Below are 23,118 nucleotides of genomic sequence, written 5' to 3' on the forward strand. Positions count from 1 at the left end.
ACAAATTGTAAGTGCACAACTCAATGAGTTGTCGCAAAGTGGATGTGCCTGTGTATCCAGCAAGACCATTACCAGCTCCCCACAACACCACCTGGTGCCCGCTTCCAATCATTACCCCTTCAAGGATCAGGGTTATTAACTGTGGTCATGTGATAAATGAGATTTGCATAATGCAAAACCGCTCACTTCCTACAGGAAGAATTAAACTAATGTATTGACTAGGTATTTGTTTCTTTAAAATCAGCATAAACGGTAACAGTGATAGGGGAAAGTAGAAGAAAACTGTGGTTTTCAATGTGAGCAGCTGTTGTCTGAGACAATGTCATCCAGCAGTAATGAAACTCATAGTGCCCGACGGAGGTGTACCATGGTGATGGCATTAATGAAATAGATTTGATTTAATGTAGATAATGGACATATTGATTTGTATAAAATTGGTTTATCTTAATCCAAGATGTTTTGTGATGATAATTTTTGCTGCATTAAATTAAAATCCAGTGAGTTCCAGACTCTCTCACCTTCATATGCCACCACCATTCATCTGTCCGTCATGAATCTGTCGTTAATCTTCAGAGATGCACTCACGTCTCTCCTGCTGGAAAGAACGAGCAAATATTGAATGCCTCTGAGCTAGGCACCTCGCCCGTGCTCTCTTGTTTAACATACAGATTAAGTTTACACAGAGTTAGTAAAATGTCTCTGTTGACTGATCATTGACCATATAATACTGACAAAATCTAGATTTGGTCCAATGGATTTCAAAAATCTTAATTTTACTATTCAAAAGCTCCATCAGTCCACTCTACTCGCTCTTCTCACGTAACTTTGTATTTCATTCCCTTCTGCTTCCTGGGCTCAAGATTCCTTGGCAATGAGACTTTGGGTGGTGAACACGACGCAGTCTATACAGAAGTCGAAAGATAAGGATGTACACCTGAAATTTTTGTAATATTATAAACTAATGTGACCTCAATATAAAAAAAATAAAATTTAAACGTAAAAAGTTTTTTAAAAGATGATTCCTGTGTGCCTGCTACCCTCCTTGCTCCTCCTGGCCCCAGCTCTATGCTCTCCTCACTATGTCCATTTCCGAGCTCGACCACAGGCCCATGGTCTCAGGATGTACTGTGCATCACCTCCCACTCTGCAGATTTCTGCTCCCTGTAAGGCCTGGCCCAGAGCTGCTGCGCTCCAGGAAAGTCATCTGCATCTGAACGAGCCCAAAGCGGAGTGAGGGAGCGCTGGCTTTGATGCCTTTGACGCTGAACAAGTCATAGCATGAACCACAAACCTCATTTTCTCCTTCAAACAGCGGAGACTGAAGGAACCGCTCTCTTTTCTCAGGTGAAACAACTCTTGATGGATAATGAAGCTGCTCAGTACTTTGTGAAACTCCACATAATTGCTGGGCAGATGAACACTGAGTGTATGAATAACACAGACACATTCTATACCTTGACCGGGAAGTCAGGGGAAATCTTCCGCAGTGATAAGGTAAGGATTTCTCCCATTCTCACTCCCAGAACAAAACTGTCCACTGAGGCAACGCCCACGGCCATCTCTCTCTTTGTGTTTGGGGGTCGTGAAAGGTTACAAAGAACTTCTTTCCTTATTCCTTGTTTGGCAAAGCACTTTTCTGTGTAGGAAGAAATAGAGAGCAATGTCAGAAAGGGTTAGGTAGGAGGAGCATGGGCTGTAAGGGAAAGGGGGATATGAAGTGTTTGATTTTCTCTGGTCTGAATTAGTTTTCAAGGCAACCATCATTCAACTGCCAGCAGGAAGGAGCAAATTTGCAGTTAAGCTGTTTCCTGGAAGCATCAGTACAAAGCCACATCAGCATTCCTCCTACAAAAGGAAACGGATTTTGTTTATTTTAGGTTGCTGGCGTTTATCCACCCTCTCAAACTTAACATTCCATCTCTCCAAATGCCATTAGTTCTGTTTTGTTTTTTAAATAAAACTTCCCTCCTCTCCTTTCACAAATACCTCATTTTGTGACTTTACTGAGCTGAAGGGCAAGTGATTAATGGACAGAATGTGTGTGTGCAGGTTATTGCCTGTACTGTTGTGTTTCACCAAATATCAGTAGTTGATAGATTATTGAGCACTTACTGTAAGCAACGTACTGGGATAATTCTTTATTTAGGTTCTATAAGACTCACAACAATGCTGTGAAATAGGTTTTTCTGATGGGAAAACTGAGAGGTCATGCAGTAAGTGCCAGAGCCAGAACTCAAAGGTCTGCCTGATTCCAAAGCCTGAATCCTTAACTGTTGTGTTGCAGTGTGAGTGTGAGAATGGATGGATGGATGGATGGGTGGGTGGGTGGGTGGATATATGGATGGATGGATGGATGGACGGACAGATGGTTAGATAGATAGTAGATGATAGGTATATAGATAGGTAAGTAGGTAGGTAGGTAGATAGAGGAAGATGTGGCTTCCTTTCTCACAAGGACATTCATTCATTCATTCACTCAACAAATATTTACCAAGTCTGTAACTTGTAGGAGCCACATGGGAGGAAGAAGGAATTAGTTTCAATTATTTGTTTCACAAATATTTTTTATTGTGTGCAAGACACTAAAGTAGGTGACGGATTTGCAGTAAATTGAATAGTTTTTCCCTTTTGCAGCTTGTAGTCCATTGGAGAAGAACTTTATAATGCTTTATTCACATTCAGCATTTGATAGTCATCAGTGATTTCACACATTATCTCATTTGATCTTAATGAAAACCCTGTGAAGTCAACCAGGCAGATAACATCATCCCCATTTTAGGATAAGTGACTTATCCAAGATCACACAGCCAATAAATGGCAGAACCCAAGGACTCAGGACTTCTGATTTCGAATCCAATGCTCACTCCTTCAAGGACACCACATTAATTTTTTTCCCCTTGGTGTTTTAGGACAATCGACTAAATCTTAAACTCTATGGAGGCAAAAGGAAGGTAAAAATTATAGAGGGGAACATAGTCGCTTCCAACGGGCTCCTGCACATCCTCGACAGAGCCATGGACAAGATGGCGCCCACGTTTAAGAGCAACACTGAGGTGAGATATTTCAGGTAAAAGTGATTTCAACCCAAATCCATCTTCCTGTGTTCCCTGGAGGGTCACATCCAAGAAGAAAGTGCACACCAGTACTATGTGCTTGTCCTTCATTTGTATTAGGACCCAAACCATGGGGAAGGAGGGGGCGGTCCTCGCTTCCATAAAACTCATTCCCTCTGACCTATTTGATGATGGCCAAAGACTATTTCAGAACATGCAAGTCTGAACTACTGTTTCAATAACAACAGGAAACATTTGTATAATGTTGACCTCGTCCTTTTACGTCTATCCACACTTACAGACAAACTCTGTCATCAGTCTTTTAATGTTAGGATGTCTATTTCCTAAACCACTTATTTTTTTTTTACTAATTTTTAAGCAAAATGTCTCTTTTTAGAAACCCATAATGACAATGCTACAGCCAAGGTACAGCAAGTTCAGATCTTTGTTAGAGGTATGTATTTTTCATGAATTTCTGGGAAGTGTTTTATGCTCATTTTTTTGTAAAATTAGCAGAGGTGTTGATTATAAATACTTGCTGATAAATTACTTTAAATATTTGTCTGGGGTAGGCTGCAGATATAAAATTTCATTTCTCAAATGCAGGAAACCAATTTGGGACATGCCTTAGATGAAGATGGGGTTGATGGACCATACACCATTTTTGTTCCAAGTAATGAAGCATTGAATAACATGAAGGATGGCACTCTCGATTTCCTTCTTTCTCCAGAGGTATTATGTCCTATTTACTCCAATGGCGTCATGTCACCATCACTACCTTGGTCCATACAGGTTTTTTCTAAACTAGGGATGGCAAATAAGTAACACACATATCACCACCTATTTCCCACAACCAAGGCAAACATCATTAATCAATCGCAGTTCTCTGGAACAAGCCCAGAAGTGGCTCCAGTCTCCTCGATAGAGTTCTAAGTAGCTATGACGAGCCAATCAGATAGGGCACAGGAAACAAAATTTATTTGCAAAGCCAGGTATAAATAGTTGTTTTGATTTGTCCTGACTTTTCTAATATTTCTCAGTGGCAAAATTAATATTTTAAGTTCCCTACGAACTAGAAAATGAAGACTAAACGAGGCCGTTCTGGGCCAGGTCTAGGCTAAATTTAAAAGGAATACATGCTATTTTAAGATGCTCCAGCCTTTCCTTTCTATCACTGTCATCTATCTCCATGATAACCCTCTCCTTATATATCATAGCCTTCAATTCTCTCACTTTCTCTTTTAGAAAGGAGATTTTTGGCTCCTTCACACTAGGATGTAAATGACTGAAATCATTTAAAGAGTTTTCTCTCCCAGAAATAACAGCCTTAAACTGAAGAGAAGGATAGCTAATAATGGAATTTTCTTCATTAGAATTTCAAATGGTGGAATTACATGAAGGGCCACAAGCTTTCTTCCAGAGCCCTGAAATCATGCCGCCATCTTGGCAATGGTACAAGACTACCTATGGCCTCATAGGTCAGTGTGGATTATACAGAATGGAAGGATCCAGATCTTTTAGGGTAGTGATTCCCAAACTTTAGTATGCTTAGCAATAACCTGTGGAGCTTATTAAGTAGGCAGATTCCAGAACCTTTCCCCAAGCATTTTGATTTAATGGCACTAGAATGTGACCCAGAAATAGACATTTGGGTAAGCACCAACTTTCTAACTCAGGTGGCCCAGGCCATACTGTTTTTGGAGCCCTGAAACTTGTTGCCTGTATCGTTTAGAGCTTCACATGGATAGATCCCTCTCTAGAATACTTTCAGGTGTCTACAAAGATATCTTGCTTTCAGAAAACTTTGTATTAAAAAGATGAGTATCGAGGAGATAAATCAGAAGGAAATCTCTTACCCTGCAAACAGATATTCAACATATTAAAGGATTTTCTACAGGTTTCTATTTAAATTCTGGATTGCCCAGTGTCTTCAACATAGGATGTTGTTTTAGAAATACGATTCAGACTCAAGTTTTCTGAAACCTAGCTATTACAGAAAAACTGTTATATCTCTCTTTAGAACTCACACTCATACTTAATTTTAAAGCCAAAAAGTAATAATGCTCCCCTGGGAAGTATTAAAATCCTGAGATTATATGGCCTTTCTGCGTGCATAGCTTTTAATTTGATTCAGATTTTTTTTTAATAATCATAAAGGAGTCCTCAGACACCTAATCAGGTACACTTAAAAATTAAAGCAAAACCTTTTATCTAGAATAGAAAGATCAACTTCCCTGCTTTTCTGTCAAGCACCTTTGCTCAGAAAGTTCTCCTCCCTCATAACTCCTTCCGGTGCCGGCCGGAGCTGGCTCACGCAGGCGCTGGGGAATAGATTGTGTGTACCTCTTCCCAGCTGCATTCAGCGAGATCGCATCGGTAGCTTGAAATCAGCCCGTGATGATTTACACTGTAGAAATTGGCCAACACTATAAATCAGGGCTTATTTTTCTCCCCGCAGAACTAATGGACCAGCACAGCACTGCTCCTGGCTCTCAAGCTCCTTTCTCTCAAAGGCAGTATCCTTCTGCCCACAAAGAATAGAAAGATTCATCTCCTTGTTCTGAGTCAAAAACTGCTTTTGCACTTCAATTTCTTGGTGAGGAGTGGAACAATCATTTCTGCCTCTTTCTCAGGTCCAAAGCCTGTGTAGGTTAAAATTCCTCCACTAACGGGAAGTTATTTCTCTCTCTACCCATCTTAATAGTGTCCTTTAGCTCTATTTTCAGGGAAGAACCTCAGCCAGAGACAGCAGACTCCCCATCGACTATGCCAATGAACTGAAAAATAAACTGGTTTCACTAGAAGAATGGTTTCTCATTCTGACTTTGAAATGCCATGTTTCTTTTCCAGTGTAGCTTTCTGTTTCTCCCTGAAGCAGACTTTCAGTCCCGAAACCGTGCCACCCCCTCAGAGACCACAGCCATTGAGTACAAGCCCCGGGTTATGGCTTCATCACTGAACTAGACAGAAATAAATGCAAAGCCAGCGAGAGACTGGCCGTTGCCCATTCACAAATACCTTGCAAGTAAAATAAGACAAAGGAAGGTGAATTTACAGAGTTCAAGGTCATAGTTACAATTTGTCAGAAAAACTCTCTCATTGTGGCTCGGGTACCAAAAGGCTTGTTTGCTGTTGTTGTTTTTACCTAAAACGGCGGGGAGGAAGTGAGTGTCCTCATAAAGAAAAGAATGCTTACACCACAGGCTCTTCAACAATGGCATCTGGAAGCACGTCCTGTCGCCCAGAGCCGTCCTGGACTGAATTCTCACTGAATGATGGCCCCTAGCCAGCCAGGGCAGCAGGCACACACAGGGGTGGGAGTGAGGCTGATCAACTGCTTTGTCCCTTTCAGTCTCCCGTTCCTTATAAAAAGGATCCAACGCCAATTAATTCTTGAGGCTTCAGAAGTGGATTATCCAGTGGATGAAGCCTTTCTCATAGAATCGGAGGCTGGAATGGGTCCATACCAATCCCTTTATTTTGCAGGTGAAACAGACTAGAGGAGCTCAGTGGCTTGCTCAAGGTCACACAGGAGCAGAACCAGTATCAGAACTCAGGTTCCTGAGGTCCAGCTCACTGCTCTTCCCAGGCCGCCTGCCCTCCTCCTTTTAATTTATTGGCACAATGTTTATGCAGGGCCTGCTGTGTGCCCCATACTATGCTGGCTGGAGACACAGCGATTTATAAGCCAGACAGAGCCACTCCCTACCTTCTGGGAGTTTGAAGTCCAGTTTGGTCTGACATTTACCGGCAGTCCCTGCGTTTTCTCACCCCTTCTGCCACTGAGCATCCAAGCTTATAATAGCATTGGCTCTGCCTGCAAGTCCTCACTTCTGGCTGTCATAAAGTAGCTGTAAAGGGGAGTTAAGACCCAGAGGCAAAGTGACTTGCTCAGGGTCACATAGGAACAGAACCAGGGCTGCAGAAAGCATCGCTTCCAGGACCAGCTAACAAGTGGTCAACTTCAACATTCTTATTAGTAACCCTGCCCTCCACAATGCTGTTGGCTTATAGATATGGTGGCCATACCATTTATCATCCACACCAGGACAATTCTGAAAGTGAATGGGGCTGCCAGGACAAAAGGTGTAAACCAGGGTTATATCAGACAAACCAGGATATGTGATCACTCTACTTATAGGTAATGCCCTAGTGTAGGGACCAAGGGCACAGGCAGGGAGGAGTCTGGGACAATGGAACTCAAATTCAGCAGGGCTTTCTTCCCACCTGGAACATCATGCTGTTGGAATATGTGCCTAGAATGATCTTGGTGGTTATTATGATCTTGATTTGTGGTCTTTCACCTTTCCAAGCCAGAGTGATCATAGCTGGGCCCCTTAAGTAGCAGAATTCAAGGGCTATGAAGCTTGTACCTCCTGGCTCTGACTCCGCTAGGAGATTGCAGACATCCGCAGCAGACCACCGCTGCCACCGCCTTCTTCCCTCAGAGAAAGGTCCTCGTGCTCCTCAACTCTGTACACTCTCTCCAGGACACCCTATGGGCACTGCTCCTTCTGTTTATAGTCCCAAGACTCTCTTTTTTCCTCCACCGCTGCTTCAGTGTTCTGGAGCATGAGAAATCTTGGAAAGGACTTTGAAGGGAAGATGACTACCTATCATGGGAGCACAGAAGGAGAAGGTGTCCTGGGCAGATATTCCTAACAAGCACTGTATTCCTGAATAACCAGCGTGTGGTCTGACAAGCAGACATTTGTTTATGGAGAGAGTGGATCGTAAACTGAGGCTATCTTAGAAAATCCAGAACGTAGCCTTAGACTTTCAGAGAGGTCCTGGAGCAGAGGGACTGAGAGCTTGGGCTAATTCTTAGGCTTGTATCCCAAGTTAGCTTAGGGACCTTGGACATGTCTTCACTACACAGTGTTATCACATATAAAATGAGTCAATAGTCACCCCTACCTCACAGGGCTGTTGGGAAGATTAAATGAGATGTGCATATGTTTTCAGAACAGGCCCAGCCACAGAGTAGGAATTTGGTGAATGTTAACTATTTGGGTAATGGGATTTTTCTCACCCTGGATGTCCCAATAGAGAGGTTATGGGTCATTTATTTTTCTTGACTAAGTGTCCAAAGTCATTTGAGGAGGTCCCCACAAGAAGGGGGACAGCTGTACTTTCTTGATTAACTAAAGAAGTATCTTGATTCCTTTACAGGGATCTCGGAAGCTTCTGGAACTCGTCAGATACCACATTGTCCCATTTACCCAGGTTGGCCCCACTTTCCTGGCCTATATTTTTCCCTGCTTTCAAGATATCTGACTTAGTCTTATATTGTGATATTTGGTGCTAGAAAATATATGACAATTGCTCTTTGTGGCTCCAAGCATATCCTTAGCCATGAATAAGACGCCCATTATCAAAGAAATTGTCAAAGCCACAAGAAGTCATGACATCAAAACTCCCATTATTTATTTCATAAACTTTCAGGCTATTCTTTCCAGTGAGGACCTTATGAAAGCAAGGTTCCGTGTGTTGCTCTAAACATCTCCGTCTGTTGTTCTCTTCTCTTTGCAGCTTGCAGTGGCCACTCTCATTTCGACCCCTCACATTAGGAGCATGGCCAACCAGATCATACAGTTTAACACCACCGACAACGTAGGTGAAAATTCTATTGTGGGTATCATTGCTCATGTGCATTTTTGCCCTGCTTACGATTATTCATCAGCTTGCCCTACCTCTATGTTGACACACAGGCTTAAAATCTTCACAATTACTTATTCATTTGTTGCTTTTTTAAGCAAATATCAGCTGATCAACTGTATGTATGAGAATCTGAACTATATCCCAAGGAAAAAGCTATGAAAAAGCCAGGCTTACATCCCAGCAAGGAAAACAGACTTTAAATAACTAATTAGATGACCAATTAATTATTTAATTACAATTGAAATAAGTGCGACCAAGAGGAAGTTAAGAGGACTGTGAGAGCACACAACAGGAGGAGACTGAGCAAATCTGGGGGTCTAGAGGTCCTCAAGGAGGGGGTGATGCTTTAGCCAATCTTCAAAGGATGAGTAGAGTGAACTTGAGCAGAGATGAGTTGAAGAGAGTTCCAGGCAGAAGAGAAAGCATGTGCAAAGGCCCTGAGGTAGGAAGGAGCACGACTTATTTAAGAAACTCAAAGAAGGCAGTGTTATTCAGCTAATTCCCTGGGGTTGTAATATCAGCAAGTCTGGCAACATAGAGATTATGTCTCCTGTTGACTCATTGTTGATGGTGATGGTGATGACCATTCATCCTTTCAGCAAATATCTACAGAGTGCCTACTATATGCCAGACACCATTCTAGGTCCCGAAGGTAGACCAATGAGAAAACATACAAAAGTCCCTGGTTGCACAGAACTTTCATTCTAATACATAGGAGAACAGACAATAAGCAAATTAAATAAGTAAAATATATCATATATTAGAGAGTAATTAAGTGCTAAGACAAAAAAATAGCAAAGCAAGGACAGGGAATAGACAGTAGGGATGGGTTGACATTTTAGATAAAGTGCCCAAGAAATCCTCAGGGAGAAGAAAACATGTGAGCAAAGACCTGAAGGGAATGGGAGAACAAGTAGTGTGAATATCTGGTGAGAGAGCACTCCAGAGAGAGGGCACAGCAAGTGCAAAGGCACAAAGCAAGGAACATGCCCGACCTGGTTGAGGAACAGCAAGGTCACCGTGGCTAGAACAGAGGAAGAAAAGGGAGAGAGGCAGGAGAGGAGGTCGAGGCAGTAAGAGAGAGTAAGAGAGATGGGGTCAGGTCACACGTGGCCAAGGACTCAGAGTGAGGATGGACGCTCTTGCTTTTAATGAGATGAGAAGCCATTGGAGGATTTTGAGCAGTGGAAGGATATGGTCAGACCTACATCTTGGGAGACTGGTGAGGAGAAGATTGCAATAACCCAGAGAAGAACGATGGTGACTCAGACCGGGGTGTTAGCAGAGACACAGTAAGAAGTGGTTGAATTCTGACGGTTTTTGAAGGTAGAGCCAGCAGAATTTGCTGACGGATTGGTTAGGGGATGAAGAACGAGGGAGCCAAGAATGACTCCCGAGCTTGTGACTTGAGCTACCAGAAGGATGGAGTTGCCATTAATAGTGCCAGTGGAGCAGAGTTGGGGGGAAAGTGGAGATTGGAATTCTTTGCTAACTTGTTCATTTTCCACTCTCTCCCCTACCACATGGGCAGGACCTGTCTGGGTTTGTTCACTGATGTACCCCCCACACCTAAAGCAGAGCCTAATACAAGGTCAATAAATGTATTTGAATGAACGGATCCCCATTTCACCAGAGAAAGGTGAAACAGCCTGCCCAAGGTCTCATAGCAAATATTCTGTCGAGCTGGAATCGTTTTACCCCCTGCCCAGTCCAGCACCTGCAAAGACCATTTCTGCAAGGACATCCGTGCCTGGTGTCCATCAAGAATTCATTTAACAGGTTCATCTTTCCCTGTCAGCCAAGCCCTTCTAATAGAATCTTCCACTCAATGAAGAGTGAGGTGAAGTTGATGGCTCTTTAGAGAGATCGCCACCAAGCAGCTCTGCCTGGGGACGGCTGGTGCTCCTGCAGTACAGAATGAAAGATGGCATCCTTCTTTCCAGGGACGGATTCTGGCAAATGGTGTGGCAATGGAAGAAATTGAGGTTGCTGCCAAAAATGGCCGAATTTACACACTGACTGGAGTTCTCATTCCTCCCTCCATCGTCCCGATTCTGCACCACCAATGTGATGAAACGAAGAGAGAGATGAAACTGGTAAGAAAACTAGAAAAACAAATAAGGGCCCCCTGAAGAGCCCCACAGAGCAGACAAGGTTCCTTCTTATCACAATTCCGAGGAAGCTGCCAAGGAGAGTTGCACCCCAGGAGCCTCCTTCCAGAGGGGTTTCTGTCTTCATGAAGAAGCAGGTAGGCCTGAGGTCCTAGCTCATGAAATGTGAACCAAGGTTCCTGGGGGAATTTCCACAGTGATACAAGCTGCCCAGGGATATTCATTTCCTAGAGCTGCAGCAACAAATTACCACAAACTAGGTGCTTAAAGTGGCAGAAATGTCCTCTTTCACAGTTCTAGAGGCTAGTAGTCTGAAATCAAGGTATTAGCAGGGCTGTGCTCCTTCTGAAGGCTCTAGGGACAAATCCTTCCTGGCCTCTTCCCAGCTTCTGATGCCTCCCAGTGATCCTTTGCATCCCTTGGCTTATAGCCGCATCCCTCTGATCACTACCTGTGTCTTTCCATGGCCTTCTCCCCCATGTGTTACTATGTGTCACTTTCTCTTCTTGTAAGGACACCAGTCATTAGATTTAGAATGCAGCCTCATCCAGTGTGATCTCATCTTAACTAATTACATCTGCAAAGGCTCAATTTCCAAATAAGATCACATCCTAAGGTTCAGGGGAACATGACTTTGGGGGACCACTATTCAACCCACGACACCAGAAGAGGTAGCGTCAGTCTCCTGCCTCTTCCTTCCCTGCCCCTGTCACCTGGGACCACCTGCTCCAGGCCCATAGCTTTCCTCTCTCTAAGATGGACTTAGCATAGCACTGCTTCTCGGGTAGATGCTCTGGCCTGGCCACTCAACCACTTTTTGGTGCTTCTTTTCAAATACCAAACTGTCTGTTTGCCCGTGAGCTTATGTACAGGAAATGGGCTTTCCTGTTTCCATAGAAACATTTTTGGCTCAGCCAGTTTTATTCAGAGCACCCCAAATTTCAAAACTGCCCATATGATCTTTCCGTTCCCATGGAAACCGTAACCCTGAAGTTGCAGCAATAATAGATCTGGGTCTTTCTTTTCAGGACACTGCAACACTACTTCAGTGACTGTTTTCACCATATCCTTGGAAGATGGGTACTGAACAAGGAAAAAGGGCCTCATTTTATAGATTTGCTTTCATTGATCCCTCTTCTTGTCGTGAAGGCTGGACGTAGCTAGTGGAGCACCTGGCACAGGATGGTGGCTGATTCTTTTGAGTCTAGATTTCTTAATGGATGTAATGACTCTGAGATGTTTTAGGCTATTGTGATGGCACTGGTCCTCCGTGCCAGTCACATGCCATCTGGGGGATTTGATGCAGTTCTGAGCGCCCCTTTTAAGAGAGGCGGAAATTCAGTCACTCTCCCAGCCAGTCTCTGGCTGTGATTTACATTTGACTCATTCTTTGAAAAAAGTATTAGCAGACGCATCACCTGGCTTAGACTGGGATGAAGATCAGAACAGGCCAGCTGAGAAGAGTCTCATCTCTGATCCTGATGGTTAAAATACTAGGAAAACAGGGCTTCTGCAGAGAAGACTCGATAGGAGTCAATAATCAGACTCCTTCAGAGCTCCCGCACCCAGAGCAGCTGCCATTCAAGTCCAGGAAAGGAAGTCTGTGGGGGGACAAGGGCAGCCCTGCCTGCCTGCCTTGCTGTAGGGTTGCTCTGTTCCAGGTTGTTCAAACGCTTGTTCTCCATCTCCCCAAAGCAAAGAATCAAGCTGTGGGTTTGAGCCGCAACCCAAAGAATTTTGGTTCAATAAGAAAAAGAGTTTCCCAATAGCTGCCTTAATGGAGTCTTCTTTTACTATTTTCTCCAGGTTAAAGTCAAATCTATCCTCTCTGCAAGGTTTAGGATGGTTTTGGTTAGACCTATTGAAGAACAAATGATTCTCCGGGAAGTATTTGGGGCTAGCAAGGAGTAGAAGCAGCTGGTACCTTCTAGAAGTCTCAGTTGTCATCAGGCTGAACCCATAGCTGCCTTTGGGCATGTAGGTTTGGAGTTTAGCAGTTTAATTAATAACTCCCTGTACTAGTTAAGGTCCATGCAGGAAACAGAATTTATTCCGATGGTTCAAACAAAGAAGCTGCTACAGATGGGTGGGCAGGGCTGAGGAAACAAGCGAGTTACGCTGGGGCATCCAAGGGAAGCAATAGCATGCAACCATTCCCACCGGGACCAGAGAGTCGAAGGGGGGAGGGGTTGGAGTTACCTGAACCCAGTGAGAGCTGGAAGAGTGGAAGAAGTGATGTCCATCAGGAGCTATAGGGATGGTGCCCAAGCAGAGAGGGAGCAGGGAAGAAATACCTTGACCTTGCTCTCTTCCCACCCACCAATCTCCCGCTGGCACCTCACGCTGGCAAAGACCAATCAGAAGCTGGCAAGGGAGGCTGGGAGACTATCCTTCAGGGTCTACCTGCTGGAGCACAGAGCCCGGTCGAGAAGGTCAGAGAATGGATCTGGAGAGATTCAGAGGCACACCCCTTTCCTTCCTCCTGAATTCAGAACCAATGGAGCAAGAATGGGAGACTAGAAAGCAGGGAGTCCATGTTCAACTAAGCTAATTGGAGAACAAGGCTTTAAGTGTGTGGCCAATGCTAGTAAGTAGTCCCTGGCACAAGTGGACAACTGAAGTGTCCCCTCGGGGGCAGATGCCTCTCTACACAGTAGAGTCAGTCAGAAGCCTGAGGCCTGTAGCCAGTCTGACTCTGAAAGAGGGAGAGAAAGAAGCTTCTCTGAGCAGGCTCAGTTCCTTCTCCCCAGCCCCACAGGCATGGACTTCACTCCTTCTCTCTGGGGAGGAGCCAGGAGCGGGTCAGAGAGAGGCCAGGAGTGTGAGGCTGGTGGAACCCCCTTCACAGGGAGGAAGCACCAGGCCAGACAGGGTGGTCCCCACTCTCTCTTACAGGCCCACCTGTACTGATCACCTGTCTTTCCTTCCAGGGCACTTGTGTGAGCTGTTCCCTGGTGTATTGGAGCAAATGTCCTGCGAACTCTGAGCCCACAGTGAGTGCACAGCTTCATGAAGCCACATGTCACTCAAGCCACCCCGCTCGTGTGGTTTCTCATCCTTTCTACTGTCCTTCTTAAAAAATAGTAATTCTACTGGGGTAATATAAGATTGGCTCTTAGCCTGTGATCAGGGGGATGGCAGGAAGACAACCCACAGATCTGTGTTTGAATCCTTGCTCATTACCCCTAGGTGAGTTGCTTAGCCTTCGTACTCTAATTTTCTTCATCTGTAAGTAACACTAACAGCAGCAGCAGCGTTAGTATAGATAAAAACCCAAGCACGATACCTAAATCAAGAAGCCACTCAGTCAAGGTTCATTCCTTCTCTATTTTTCCCTCTTAAATAAAATCCAGTGTTTGTGTAGGGGAGGCCAAACTTGACCTCCACCCTCTAGGGGGTCTCCGGCTGAGCCTCAGAATTAAAGTGACATAAGACACATTAACAGAAGAAAAGTACACAGATATATACATGTACATGGGAGCCCCCCTAAGAAAAGGAAAACCCAAAGAAGTGACAAAACCCAAATGTTTACATAGTAGGTTAAATAAAGAGAGGCAGCTGTGGCAATGTAGCTAAAATGTATGGGGAAGCTACGGGAAGATCAGGTCTGTTTGTATAGATCTTTCCTAGCTTCAGCTCGCTGTCTCTGGTGACAAGATGCTTCTTTTCTCCTGGTACAGGGAGGGGCTCGCATGGGAGTTTATCGCCTGTTTTCAGAAAGAAATGAGGAGATCAGAGTGTCCCTTTTGTATCTACTGTTTTTCAAGTGCCTTTAGCTCAAAATAATCTTGATGCCAAAGTGGCATATTTGGGGATGGCATATTCTGCCACTCTTCATTCATATTTGCTCTTCCCAAGCATTGCTCTGGAGAGAAATACAAGAAATGTCAAGAAAATGACACTAGGACCATCAAAACCTTTTCAAGTTTGATTGAATTCCACACACATCTATTGAGGATTATAATGCTGGTTCTGGGGGCATACAGATGAATAAGCTACAGGGTTTTTTTGTCTTGTTTTGTTTTTGTCTTGAGAATCTCTGTTCTAAAAGGAAAACGGACAGTTGTACAACAATTCACGATCATATGCCAGGTACTCTATTAATGGCCAAAGCAAAGTGTTCTAAGGTAAAATTGATGATAGAAATTTCTGCCTATAAGTTTGTCCTAAGAAAGAACGTCCCAACCGGGAGTCATTAACCACTGGAATAGATCACTGAGGAAGGTGATGAGCTCTTTAATGCAACCCTATTATGAAGCATTTAATAAAGGAAAACAGTAAAATTAAATAGACACAGGCGTTCAGGTATTTATTTTGCTGAATGACGCCATCAGCCTTGAGTCCTTCAGGATGCTCTCGACCAGGGCGTATGGAGAGGGAGGGGAAAAGAGGAAATCGTGTTGACTAGCATCCCAGTGATCACTGTGTGTGTGCTAGACATTGTTCTAAATGTTTTATGCAGCACATCTATGAGATAGGTATATTGTCGTCATAACCACTGTGTAATCTGGGAACTAAGGCAAAGAAACATAAAACACCTTGCACAAGATCACACAGCTGGTTCATGGCAGAACCATGATCCTATGTTGCCCCAGCCCAAGGAAAGAGGAAGAAAAGAGGAAAAAAAGAGAAACAAGACACATGGGTTGGAGCCAAAACTGCCCCCCAGGCTCCCCTGATCTACACTTGGTTAATTATTTTGAGATCCAAAAAGAGGACTGAGTGTTCCTTCCTCAATGACCCCAGAATTCCTTTATATTCTATATAGATCCTATATATTTTAGGATTTTATAGCCCGTGAAGTTCCCATGGCTCTCTTCTTGAGCAAGAGCCAAAGATGAAGGGGTAAACTCGATATCAACATTCATCTAACTTAAAATTTGAGCCAGGGGCTGAATGTTTAGGACAAACTTCAGATCAGCATTGTTGTCCCATTTCACAGATTAGGCAGCTGAGGCCCATGGAGACTGCATGACTTGCCTGTGGTATCCTAAAGTCAGTAGGTGGTGAGACCCATTCTCTGGACCTGCCCCTTACTGGCAGTATTCTTTAGAAAAAGTGCTTTAACCTGTCTGGGCCTCAGTTTCCTCATCTATAAAAAAGGGATGAAAAATGTCCACATGGGATTGAAGATTGACGACCTCATATAAGCAATGCGTCTGGCCCTAGTTAGTTCTCAATACATGGTAGCTCTAGATAATCATGAGTGGGCATCAGGGATTAGAGCATGGAAGGGTGCCTTAAATCTGCTCCCCACACACACACATGTTCCTAAGAGAAAAACTCAGACTATTGCTATTGTGTTTGCTGGATCTTCTACAAATTAGAGATGGACTCTTTCCTGGCTCCAAAATTTCTATATAGGAGGAGCTTAGGGCTGGCTGTAGGTTGGAAGGGAAGGCTAAGCCACATCCAGGATGAACAGGAAAGTGGTCCCTGATCCATTAGCAATGTCTCCCATGGCATGAGAGGTGGAATAAAGATACATGGGCTCTGGGTTGTGCAAACCCTGGCCTGTATTCTACCAACAAGGAAACAGGCCTAAAGAGGGTGACTAAGCTCTGACTGGGACCCACGTGTGCTGGTGGGATCTAGTGCTCTTTCCTTACGTAAAATGGAACCAGAACATCTAGTGTATGCAGAAACTGAGCAATGCCCAGAGGACTTTGCAGTGTGGACTGCGATGCTTTTTCTCATTGGCTTTCCTCCAGGCACTCTTCACACACAAATGTGTCTACACTGGCAGAACAAGGAGCCTGAAGAGTGGCTGTGCCAGATACTGTAATGCCACTGTGAAGGTGAGGAATGTGTGTAGCCGGGGCCATCTTCCAGGCACCAAGACCCACACAGAAGCCAACAAGGCGGTCAGCTCCAGGGCCACACTCTCAGGCCCCAGGGTCTATGTGGTCACAGCTTGCCTGTGGGGCCTTAGCAATGTCTTCCTGCAGGGGAATCGAAGGGCAGAGTCTCTACACGGAGGCCAGTCACCCCCTTCCCTGCATCCAACCCTTCCATGGTTGCCTGTTGCTCTTAACATGGAGCCCATTCTCGGTGCCCTCACCTGGCCCACCCTCTGCCATGTCTCTGACCTGTCTCTTCCCCTCATTCCTACCTCAGAGTGTGCACACTTGCCATTCCTTCCCTCGTAATGCTCTTCCAGGTTTTCTTGGGGCTGGCTTATCTTTCGCGTCTCCATTCAACTGTCACCTCCTCCAACACCAGCCAAGCCACAATGACCTCCAGTCTCCTCCCACCTCTGCCCCTACTTGCCTCCACTTCATGATGCAACTTTGTTTTCCCAGCACTTACTACTCTCTGAAATTCCTTTCTTCTTTTTTTTTAAATTTACTGTCTCTTCCCTGACTGGATAGAACATAGGTTCTATGGGCACAAGTTTTCATCTGTCTTGTTCCCATGGGGCCTGAGCCAGGCTGGCCCCCAAGGTCACCCCTCAGTAGATTGGTGGTGAACAGATGGCTGAGCACCAGCCATGCCACATCTTCAAAAGAAAAAGCTCATTGGGGGCACTAATGGTGTTTATGATAATAGTGGAAATTAAAATAGATCTCCTTTGAGGAATTGGCACTCTGCTTGGGGTTTCAAAGGCAACACATATTTTGTTTCTCAGATACCAAAATGCTGCAAAGGCTTCTACGGGCCCGACTGCAACCAGTGTCCAGGAGGCTTCTCGAATCCATGCTCGGGGAACGGACAGGTGACGAGGACAATCTTTGATGCACACTTTTTCATGGATACTGAGGTTGACCTGTCTTAAGTCAAGTCGAAAGATGATTTTTAAAACCACTAAGCCAAGAAGCGATACAATGCCAGCCAACTATTCCCAGGAAGTAAAAGAAACAGATCAGTTACTGAAATAACAGGTGTCAGCAGTAGGAGGAATCTTGGCCGGGACAGGGGTGGGGAGGGAGGAGGTCCATGATGTCGCTTCTAGTCTCTGCTTTCCTGCTGCTGACAGCGTGACCTTGGGCAAGTCAGCAAGGCTCTCTGGACCCACTCTCCTGTGGGAGAGAGCAGAGCTGGCCTGCATTGATCCCCAAGATTTCTCCCACGGTTAAGATTTTATGATACTTGGAAAAAAAAAAAAATAGCGCTTTCCAGGGATTGCTTTATTTAACCCATCTGCAAAACCTAGTGAACTATAAAGGCCCAAACTCATCCAGCTTGAAGGCTGGAGCTAAACAAATGAAGGTAAAAGTATGTGTGGTTCATATGGGAAAATTATAGATTTGTGCATTTAAGAAACCACATCTAGAAATATACCTCTTTCAAGGGGAAGGAAAACTGTGCAGCCACACTGGGGACAGCACCAGGCAGATGAGGAGAATAGGACCAGGCTGGTACCCATCAACTACTATAGCCGGGCGGTCAATACAAATCCAACCTGGAGACCGCTGGGGAGACGGCAGGTAAAATGCTCACCCCCAAAGTGGGAAACACAGTGGTGTCCAAGCGGACGAAAATCTGGAGAGGAAGGCCAGCCTTCAATCTGAAGGTGGGTGGCTTATCATGCCATCCCTTAACCATTGTTTGGAGGTCCCAGTTCACCATTGTGACCCCCCACGCTTGAATGACCTCCCTTAAAGTTCTAAATCCTGGCTCAAGACTCCCAAATTTGTCACATTTTAGCTCCCTATCTGATACCAACATAACTCCACTTTCTGTGAGGAGTCCCAAAGGGTCGTTTCAGGCAGGACTGGATCTGAGTTCAAAGAAGTCAGGCCATGAAACGAACCCATCAGGGACTCCTTTACGGGTGTGTGCTGTCCTAACAGCCCGTTGGGCCTGCCTTTGCCTGCAGTGTGTGGACGGCATTGGTGGCAATGGGACATGCATTTGCCAGGATGGCTTCCAAGGATCCCAGTGTCAGTTCTGCTCAGATCCCAATAAATACGGACCTCAGTGCGACAAAAGTAAGTGGCCCTTTGAAAGTTTCCTCTGCTCCTCTGCCAGCATCCCTGCTGCACTGCAGCAAGCTGATGGTGCAGGCCTGGTGGCATGTGCCCCTTTGCTTGGCATATGCCCTCATCACAGGGCATCTCTTAGGCACATGCCAGATTGTGGCCCCACCTGCAGAGTTTCTGTGACAGTAGGCCTGGGGTGGTCTCTGACAATTTACATTCCTAACAAGTCCCTAGGATGCCAACACTGCTGATTCAAGGCCCACACTTTGAAAACCAATCTCTTAAGGTTTCCTACATACCTGAAATCAGTTCCATATCAAGAAACAGAAAACTCCCTACCTTCAAAAAGTTCTCTTCCATCCGCTCCTCCCTTTGCAAAATGTGTGACCTTGGGCAAGTTACTACATCTCTCTAGGCCTCCACTTCCCTCATCTATAAAATGGAGATAATAATAGTAACTACCTGGTAAGGTTAGTACAAGTTATAAGTGGAAAGCACTTGCCTTAGAACAATGCCTTGCACCTCACATGCACTAACAATACACTAGCTGTTATTAGCATCTATTATTGTGGCTGCTATTCTGAGTTCAGTGACATGAGTGTCATAAAGCTCGTAAGACATGTAGAAAGTTCAACAATAGGCATTGAAAAAATACTGTTAAGTAATCTTAGAAAATGCATTGTGCTCTTTAAAATGACACCATGTGTATATTTATGCTTATATATATATGTATGTATAGTTAGATGTATATTTCCAAGCTAGGATTAGAATTTAAGGATAGAATAAAAGGAGTAGATCAGGGTTTGCTGTGGAGTCAAATCAGCCTGAGGTTAAATCCCCACTCTGCTACTTACTGGCTGTATGACCCTCGAAAAAAGTCTCTCGTTAAGCCTCAGTTTCCCCACCTGTAAAATGAAAGTAATGCTGCTACCTACATCAGAAATTATTGATTATTAGATCATAACTTAGGGCTTTAGCACAGACCTTGCACCTAGCAAGTAATCAATGAATGAAGCCGTTCCTATTACTATCACTAACTCCACTCATCTGTTACACATGCACAACCCTTCCCCTCTCTTACCTTGTCTGATCTTCTCTAAGACCCCTCAAGATGGACGGGACGCCAGCACAGCAGAGTCAGGGCTGTTGATCCTGGTGTAATGATCGTTTTGCCAAATAAAGTTTCTAAGAAAAAAAAATAAGGGTCTGTTCTAAAGCCTGCCGCCTTTGGCATTTTTACAAAGCCAGCAGGGCAGGCTGCTGAGGCTCCGGGCAGCGGTGGTGGGCGTCCTGCTCCAACGCCTCTCCTCCCGGATCTGTGGCTGCCCGCCATCTCAGGCAGGGAAGCCTCCTCTTCGTTCCTGGTCTTATTCCTCAGAAATTAAGCCCTGACTTACGTAAAAGTTTATGAAAAGTCTTTTTTGTTTTGAATCTAGCTGTGCTTTTCCAGCCCCGCTCGCTGCATTTCCCTTCTCTCTCTTGGATGTTGGCTCCAAGCACCCACACGAGTTCCTCTCGGCTCAGTCCCTCCTGGGGCAAAACCACCGATTCCTCCATTTCTGATGGTATTTGAGCCCCCAAATCCTTGCCACCTGCCTTTGAGAACCTGCGTGTCCTTTTCATTCTCCCTTGCATAGGAGCCCGAGTCTGATGAGCTGGCTCATGTTGCAATTTTTTTTTTTAAGATTTTATTTTTCCTTTTTCTCCCAAAGCCCCCGGGTACATGGTTGTGTATTTTTAGTTGTGGGTCCTTCTAATTGTAGGATGTGGGACGCCGCCTCAGCATGGCCTGATGAGCAGTGCCATGTCCGTGCCCAGGATTCAAACTCAAGAAACCCTAGGCCACTGCAGCACAGCGCACGAACTTAACCACTCGGCCATGGCACCAGCCCCTCATGTTGTAATTTTTAAACACCTATACTCAAAAGCAAAGTAAGCAGCTACAGTTTAAAATAATAACAGACATGTGGAAATGCCAGTTAATATACTGATCTACTGTGTTTACACATGGGCACTAATGGAAAGGAAATTTGAAGGCCTGAGTTCAAGTCCCTGTTTGGGAACTTAGCAGCAAGTAGACAATTTGCTTCAACTCTCTGGGCCTCAGTTTCCTCATTTGGAAAGTGGGCTGATAAAACTACCCACCTCCTGAGGCTGGTGATGATTTATGAGAGGGTACAGGTTAGAGGCTGGCCCCACGCCCAGAACAGTCAGTGTGCGAATACTGGCCATTAGTTATCATTGCTTTGCTGTGATAGAGAATGAAGAATAAATGTGTAAGCTACATCAAAGGCCATGCCAGCATGAGAAATCACTTCTATTTATTCCAGAATGTCTTCATGAAAAGGTAAGAAATTTCCAGACTAAACTCTCCAGCCATGCAGGAGATGAAAATTGAGTCCCTCGGCCCCTTTCCTACCATCACAACCCACCCTCCCTCCCACAACCCCACACATACAGAGAACAAGCCTTGACATCAAGCTCTTCTCGTCCTTGATGGGACAGCCAGGCTCGCCAAGAGCTGTCTCAGGCACGCTGGGAAACACTCGAGATGCTAGGAAATAGCATCCAGAGCCTTCCCTGCTCAGCCCCAGGTTCTGCTCTGACAGGAGTGAGTGGGGAGAGAGGGGAGGTGGTCCCTGTCCTCCATGATCCGTGTGCTCCATGCTAAGCTTGTCCTCCAAGCCCTGAGGCTCCCTTTCCCTTCTCTTTCAGAATGTCTGTGCATCGACGGAGTGTGTGATAACAGGATTGACAGTGATGGGGCCTGCCTCCCCGGCACATGCAGAGCCGGCTCCACTGGGAGGTTCTGCCACAAGCAGACCTCAGCCTGTGGGCCCTACGTGCAGTTCTGTCACATCCACGCCACCTGTGAATATAGCAATGGGACAGCAAGGTAGGCCTGTGGAGGGCACCACCCTGAACGGCCCACAGCCACTGTGTCACCTACGGATAGATCCAACACATACCTAAACTCTAGGTAAATTAAGAACTGTTCTCTCCAGCTGCCACTGTGGCTTTTGTGGAGCAAACCTCAGACTGAGCTGGGTTTCCAATTGTAACCCTCCCTGCTTTGAAACTTACCAGCTGTGTGACCTTGGGCAAGTTACTTCACCTCTCTGAGACTCTCTTTTCTCATCAGAATAATAAGGGTGATGCTGCCTATCTAGCAGGGCAATTTTGGAGATTAGAAAAAAATGAATGTAAAACTCCGGGGCTCGTACATCATGGGTGTTCAGTCATGGAAACTCTAATTATCATCATCACTCTGTCATTGGCTTTGATGAAAGGTAAAGGAGATTTGTCCACCAACTTTCCAAGCTTTAAAAACACCTTTACCTCCTAAGGCTGTTAATAATAACTTCACTGTTAAAAGCATCTTATAGGAAATTGGGTCCTTGGTCATTGGATCACCATTTGTGTCCTTAATTCTAACATATGCAGTGGACTAGGGGTGGGGGAAAATGTCAGAGGAAATTTTCCTTTCTGGAATATCTAGCTCAAAAGCAGTAACCACCCAAAAAATTTCCTGGGCAATGCAGAGAAGGCCTGGAATTGTTGGTCCTATTTTACAGCACTTTTCTCAATTTGTGCTTACACAGTTCTTTCTTTGTCTATTACGGTCTGTCGGCCCCGCTAGACCGCAGGCTGCATGAAGCTGGGGACCTTTTCTCTTCCACGCTCGTAAGACAGAAATGCATCTTCCTAAGGAGCTAGGATCTACACCAGAGCAAAAGGCAAAAATCATAAGTCTTCAAAAGTGCCCATAAAACCTCACATCATCCACAAACAACTATCAACGTGGGTCTGTCTCTATCACATAACCTCAGGTCAGTCAACAAGCATTTGAACAGATCAAACTATTTCTTTCTTTGGGCATCAAAATATTTAGTTCCTCTAGGAGCCTTGATGCATGAACAATATTTCTTTTTAATTTTTGTGAAGCACAGTTGTGGTAGTGACGTGGGGCATGATGGAGCCGCAGGGTGGCCCAGGACCTGTCGTGGCACCTCTCCCTCATAGGGCGCTCCATAAATACTGCATGAACGAATGGCCCACATTCAATAGCAGAAGTATCATGGTGGAACATTTCGAGAGGAGCGTCTGAGAGGGTAAGGGGTCAGGAAATTGTGTCAGCTCACGGAATAGGGCGCCTGAGAATGCTGTGTTTAGGGCTGGGGAGGGGAACCTGAGCGACCAGAAAAGAGAAAGAGAGGAGGTCTCACCTGACCGTCATTTTCAAATATTTTAAGAACGTTGGCATAGAATTGAGAGTAGAGTTGTTCTCTGCCGAACCGGGTAAGAGAGCTAGAGTTATAAAGAGGTGGGTTCCAGTCCAAGAAGAGCAGAAAAGCTGCCAGAGCTTATAAG

At 45.0% G+C, this 23,118-nt stretch overlaps 1 protein-coding gene and 1 long non-coding RNA gene across 4 annotated transcripts in view; one reads left to right on the forward strand and one right to left on the reverse strand.

The window, feature by feature from the left end:
* The window catches only part of LOC139080385 (uncharacterized), a 33,338-nt gene extending 31,762 nt beyond the window's left edge, over window positions 1–1,576 (reverse strand). Inside the window, exons 1-2 of the long non-coding RNA XR_011534868.1 lie at window positions 1,455–1,576; window positions 519–592 (exon numbers count right to left, since the gene is read on the reverse strand). This is a non-coding gene — a long non-coding RNA (uncharacterized lncRNA). The remainder of the gene's footprint in view (window positions 1–518; window positions 593–1,454) is intronic.
* The window catches only part of STAB2 (stabilin 2), a 147,771-nt gene that overhangs the window by 41,685 nt on the left and 82,968 nt on the right, over window positions 1–23,118 (forward strand). For all 3 annotated transcript variants that reach the window (XM_008526302.2, XM_070600742.1, XM_070600741.1), the window contains exons 12-23: window positions 1,345–1,494; window positions 2,910–3,053; window positions 3,451–3,507; window positions 3,660–3,785; window positions 8,226–8,279; window positions 8,586–8,666; window positions 10,658–10,810; window positions 13,756–13,818; window positions 16,537–16,623; window positions 17,454–17,540; window positions 18,645–18,756; window positions 21,463–21,643. In XM_008526302.2, the coding sequence (XP_008524524.2) occupies window positions 1,345–1,494; window positions 2,910–3,053; window positions 3,451–3,507; window positions 3,660–3,785; window positions 8,226–8,279; window positions 8,586–8,666; window positions 10,658–10,810; window positions 13,756–13,818; window positions 16,537–16,623; window positions 17,454–17,540; window positions 18,645–18,756; window positions 21,463–21,643 (1,295 nt within the window). The remainder of the gene's footprint in view (window positions 1–1,344; window positions 1,495–2,909; window positions 3,054–3,450; window positions 3,508–3,659; window positions 3,786–8,225; window positions 8,280–8,585; window positions 8,667–10,657; window positions 10,811–13,755; window positions 13,819–16,536; window positions 16,624–17,453; window positions 17,541–18,644; window positions 18,757–21,462; window positions 21,644–23,118) is intronic.

Source organism: Equus przewalskii, chromosome 29 (genome assembly GCF_037783145.1).
Source record: "Equus przewalskii isolate Varuska chromosome 29, EquPr2, whole genome shotgun sequence".
NCBI classification, from domain to species: domain Eukaryota; kingdom Metazoa; phylum Chordata; class Mammalia; order Perissodactyla; family Equidae; genus Equus; species Equus przewalskii.